At 38.1% G+C, this 5,925-nt stretch overlaps 1 protein-coding gene across 1 annotated transcript in view; it reads right to left on the bottom strand.

Moving 5' to 3' along the window:
- Positions 1-815: 815 nt before the first annotated feature.
- WDR44 (WD repeat domain 44) overlaps positions 816-5,925 on the bottom strand; it is a 97,202-nt gene continuing 92,092 nt past the window's right edge. The window contains exons 19-20 of the mRNA XM_045298562.1: positions 3,965-3,999; positions 816-2,103 (exon numbers count right to left, since the gene is read on the bottom strand). Coding sequence (XP_045154497.1) covers positions 1,798-2,103; positions 3,965-3,999 — 341 coding nt within the window. The 3' untranslated portion in view covers positions 816-1,797. The remainder of the gene's footprint in view (positions 2,104-3,964; positions 4,000-5,925) is intronic.

A 5,925-nucleotide genomic window follows, 5' to 3' on the forward strand; every position in this document is an offset into this window, starting at 1 on the left:
TAAAGGGGGAGATCAAAAGTAAGGGGAGAGTGAGGAGACAAGGGAAGTGAGGAGAGGAGATGCGGGAGAAAAGCGTGTGCATTAAACTTGCAAGTGGAAACAAGTGTAAGGGCAAAATGAAAGCAAACATGCCGTGACCTAGAAAATCTAGAACATTCCCAAACAAGCTAGATTAACACGGGGACAATTGTAGCTCCCTAGGTTCTCATTTATATTCTGAAAACACATTTGGTAAAGAACATACAAACTCATAGATGACTAAGCAGTATTCATTCCAGGAAAAAACAAGAAGCTTATAGCTGGATGAATGCTGGAAACTACTAACCGAGATCATCTTTACACTGTCAACCCCCAAACGCCCGCGGACACCTTCTTCAAACCAACCGTTTACTTCAAAGTGAAGACCGCCTACCTGAAATAGTGTGCTATCTATCTTGAGATCAATTTGACAACAGTGAGCTCAAAATATTTTCCGTTCAAAAGATTAGACGGGAAACTTAGAGGGCAGTGAGTCCTTGTTGATGGGGAGGGACAGTTGGAAAAAGGGGGTATAAGGGGTTATACAACTCAAAGAACGTTCTTAACGTCTCTGAATTGTACACGCGACAACTATTGAATTGGTTTGCTTTGCTGTGTGTAGTCTCAACAACAAAATAAATCTAAGAATGAAAAACTTCAGGTATGCAGCGATTGCACTATAATTTAGAAGTCCCAAATCTGATCTTTTGCTTATTAAAAGTGAAATGATTCAAACAAGCATTTAGTTTTCTTACATTCTTCAATTTACTGAAGTCAACTGAAAATAAAGCCACATGTTTAACAAGTGTTGGTGACCAACTTTTAATGATACATATTTAATTTTCAGAAACATATGCTAACCATCAACAACATTGTCAGGGGGATGCTGCCCCAGATGTTATTTCATTGGTACATTATATCAATATTTACAAAGGCTTTCAAATTCAACAACTCAAAACAAAAACAGCTTAAGTTTTAAAACTACAATGCTTTAAAAAATGTAAACAGTTTACTTTTTACATTATTGTAAAAAAGAAGACTCACTCCTTAATGCGGCTTCATTTTTTTTTTAAGTGAGCAAAGCCTGGTGCTCATGAATAAAGAATGAAAATAATTCTTTACATAGAAACATTGTGCTCCAGTGTGGCAAAAAAAAAATTACCCAAACACATACAAAGCAAAGACTCTCAAGTCCACAATTTAGACCACAAAAAAATCTTGTCCTCCAAGTTGAGAAATTTATAAAAACAATTTACACATGGCTATTGACCTAGTGAAAATCTAGATAACATTTTCAAAAACAGTAACTCAGACAAAAGATACCACTTTTCTTAAAAAATGAAATTCTGTGCACAAGAAAGTTAACCTAGAAACAAGACTCCCCGTTCCCCACTGGTAAGAAGCTGAAAGAGCCACGGAAATAATTTAACTCGGTTAGTTTTAGTGCATGTAACCAAAAGGCACACACATGTGATTAATATATTAATATATATTCATGCAGAAAATTGTGCATGTTCACAATTAATAATAAAAACACAAACATAACAACACATAAAGTCTAACGCTTGGCAATGTTATTCTAGTCACCTTCTTTTCTAGCCTAGAAGCCCAGGGTTTACTAGATCATCAACATTGCCTCTCCAAAAAATATATTATATTTGAACAACTTTCAATTAAAAACTAAAAAAGATGTCAGCCTGAAGCATTATAATATTATTTTTTTCCAGTTCTGATACATATAGAAATTTACTGATATATTTCTTTGAATGTGGTTTCAAATTAAGACACATGTTTCCTTTTATTAATAAACACTTTGATTGCTCCGGTGAAGTCAGCTGAGAGAAGAACTTCTGTGTTGTCTGCCTTTGTTGCACCTTCAAAAAAAAGAAGTAAAAGCTTTTGGTTGGTACTGAGGAACACAGGAAGCCTGCCACCACAACTGCCCCATGCCCAAGAGCCTCCGGATTCTCTCCAGGCCTTTTTGGTCTCTGTATTTGGACTCCTTCCTGTAACTCCCTTCACTCTGTTGCACCTTTCCTCCTCTCTGAGGCTCATTTCTACTGACTTGTCTGAGCTGGTCCTTTCCTAGTTTGGGATAAACTGTATATACTCATGTATAAGCCGAGTTTTGCAGCACATTAAAAAAATCATTTTATTGGGGGCTCGTATAACTCTTATCACAATCCATCCATCCATCCATTGTGTCAACACATTTGTACAATTGTTGCCATCATCGTTCTCAAAACATTTGATTTCTACTTGAGCCCTTGGAATCAGCTCATTTTTCCCTTCCCTCCCTGCCACCCCCTCATGAACCCTTGATAATTTAGAAATCTTTATTTTGTCATATCTTACACTGTCCAATGTCTCCTTTCATTCACTTTTCTTTTGTCCGTCACCCAGGGAGGGGGTTATATGTAGATCCTTGTGATCGGTTCCCCCTTCCTACCACACCTTCCCCTTACCCTCCTGGTATCACTACTCTTATTATTGGTCCTGCGGGGTTTATCTGTCCTGGATTCCCTGTGTTTCCAGTTCTTATCTGTACCAGTGTACATGCTCTGGTCTAGCCGGATTTGTAAGGTAGAATTGGGATCATGATAGTTGGGGGGAGGAAGCATTAAAGAACTAGAGGAAAGCTATGTGTTTCATCATTGCTATACTGCACCCTGACTGGCTCATCTCTTCCCTGTGACCTCTCTGTGAGGGGATGTCCAATTGTCTACAGATGGGCGTTGGGTCTCCACTCCATGCTGCCCTCCTCCCATTCACATTGCGTATGATTTTGTTCTGGGTCTTAGATGCCTGATACCTGATCCCATTGATATCTCATGATCACACAGGCTGGTGTGCTTCTTCCATGTGGGTTTTGTTGCTTCAGCTAGATGGTGCATCTCAGCTAGATGGTGCCTGTTTATCTTCAAGCCTTTAAGACCCCATATAGGATATCTTTTGATAGCTGGGCACCATCAGCTTTTTTCACCACATTTGATTATGCACCGGATTTGTCTTCAGCGATCTTGTCAGGAAGGTGAGCATCATAGAATGCCAGGTTATTAGAACAAAGTTTTCTTGCATTAAGGGGGTACTTGAGTAGAGGCCCAATGTCCATCTGCTACCTTAATACTAAACCTATAAATATATGCACATAGATCTATTTCCCCATTGTCATACATGAATACATTTACATATGTACATGTCTGACTTTAGACCTCTGTAAATGCCCTTTGCTTGCTAGCTCTTTCCTTTATTTCCTTTGACTTTCCTCTTCTTGTCCCACTGTCATGCTCAGCCTTCATCTGGGTTTTAGTAATTCCTCTGGGTTACATTGCCTTTGTTCAAGCCCTACTAGGTTTCCTACACCCTCCTTGCCATCGGTTTTCGATCAGCAATTTTTAATGCAGTTTTTATGGTAAAATTAGGTGCCTTGGATAATATTCAGGTCAGCTTATATTCAAGTATCTAGGTATTTCTTGGGGGTCTGGATCCCTGGGCTCGGGTAGTCTAGGCCTCAATACTAATGGCTCATGTCATTTGGCCCGAAGGGTGGGAAAGATGGCAGAATAAGAACAGCAAGGCATGCCTGATGTTGGCAGTGGTTTCTAATCAGGCCGACTGTATGCTTTAGTCTACAGCTGACATACTAACGTGGCTCTGTGTATGTTTACAGCACTTTTGACTCTTTAGTTTGTACTGTAATGCAGCTATGCTGAAAAGCAAAAATGCCTGCTTCTGATGTTTGTCAGTTGTTTCACAAACATTTCAAAAAACAAATTCATGTCAACTGCCTGTATCACACATTAGGCAAACTGTAGATTTAAGTACTGGTTAGAATAGAAGAAAAGAATGCAAAGTTTAATTGTGGTGGTGTGTACAGAAGGCGCAAGGCAAATGATTTCTCTTAGATCTGCTAAAAACATATCCTAAGCCTCTTAATAGTCCTTACCACCTTTTCAACATATCCCAAACACGTGCTGTGTACTAGCAGCAGCAGCAGCAGCAAAGGATGAAGGGATATGAGAAAGATTAGAAAAGAATCAATCATATACATACAAGGCTTTATATTATATAATCCTGGAGAAGACCCTAATGGTGTATAATATATGCAAGGCATTTTGCAAAGTGTTGTACATATGTTATTTTTAATTATTATCATAAAACTCTGTCAACTCCATTATCATACAACTCTGTCAACTCCATATTGTCACCATTCTATACATGAGGAAAACAAGCTCAAATTATCATGAAGAAAAAGAATGGGCAATGAAATGTATTTTATGATCCTATATTTTTGGGTTTAAAAGACTTCCCTTAGCTCACAGCTATTGTTTTCCTATGAGTCATAGTGACCCTATATGACAGAGTAGAACTGTCTGAGGGTGTCCTAGGCTATAACCTCTATGGGAGCAGAAATTCTGGTCAATCTTCTGAGGAACTGCTGGTAGGTCAGAACTATTAACCTTTCAGTTAGCAGCTGAATAGCTAACCATTGCATCAGCAGGGCTGCCTAGATACACCTTTTTAGAAAAGGACAGGTGAATCTACAGCAACAGTAACTAGAATACGGGTCCTGGGGGGTACAGCAGAGACGGTGGGGAGGAGCTGCTGCCAAGAAGTTCAGGAAGAAATGTTTTGAAACTGATTGTAGGTCACGAGTGTACAACACTGCATGATATAATTGAACTATGGAATGGTATGATGTCTCAATTAGCTCCTGATAAAATGGTTTTTGGAGCAAAAAGAAGGATCTAGTGAAGTGTCTGAAGTTTAGTTCCATTAGAAGTTAAAAATACAAACCAAAAAAAGCATGTACCCTTCATTTTCCCATGAAATTTGGAAAGCTATAATTTTTTGTAAGATGTGTAAGGGATATCGAGGATAAAAATGTATCACTAGAAAAGAGAAAGGCAAATGACTTGGAAGAAAGCAGCAGCTGGATTTGATTGTGAGAGGATATAGAAGACAGAGAGAGAGAACAAAAACTATTTTCCACTAGTCAATTTTAATGGGTGAATAATTTGGATTCAGAGTCATTTTCAATCTTTTGAAATGAAAGGAAGGACCAGACTGAACTTCACTTTTATCAAAATTTTTCTTCAAGAGAAAAGACTTGGATAGTAGAAATATGCATACTACCACTAGAGAGTGACTTGAGATTAAATTACATAGCTATACTTGAGAACCTTTCAGCATTTAAATATTTTTAGAAGCATTCTTAGTACACCATATATACAGTATCTATTGTTGGGTCTGTCTCTCTAAAATGCCTGTCTGTCTCTAGAGTATATAAACACGTTCAACAAACTACCCTCTGGTTGATTTTAATAATATGAACTTGTTTTCCTTAACAGTCTAAATCACATGGTCTCACCATACTCTTTTTGACTAGCAGATATCATTTTTACATGATTGGGACTCACTACTACTTGGTGGTTTCATTTCACTGCAGAATTTGAGGATTTTATATAACTGGAGTTAACTTCTGAAACTATATGCTTCAAATGGCAAGAAATTACAGCCCTGTAAACTGTTGTCTACCTTGAGAAGCTGTTAATTTGTGGCAAGTAGAAAAGAACAACACTTTTACATTGTTTTAATTCACTCATCCAGCACATACAGTGCCAAGACACTGCGATACAACTCTTAAATGAGAAATATCAAGCCTATGCCCTCCTGGAGGCTACACTTTTGTAGAAGAGAAGATTTTTAAAAAAAATCATTTTATTGGGGGCTCATACAACTCTTATCACAATCCACAATTCCATCCATTGTGTCAAGCACTTTTGTAAATTTGTTGCCATCATTATTTTCAAAACATTTTCTTTCTACTTGAGTCCTTGGTATCAATTCCTCATTTTCCCCCCTCCCTCCCAGCTCCCCCCTCCCTCATGAACCCTTGATAATTTA

The sequence above is a fragment of the Echinops telfairi genome, unplaced genomic scaffold, assembly GCF_000313985.2.
Source record: "Echinops telfairi isolate 266 unplaced genomic scaffold, ASM31398v2 ScPeMD7_7427;HRSCAF=8465, whole genome shotgun sequence".
In the NCBI taxonomy this organism is placed as follows: domain Eukaryota; kingdom Metazoa; phylum Chordata; class Mammalia; order Afrosoricida; family Tenrecidae; genus Echinops; species Echinops telfairi.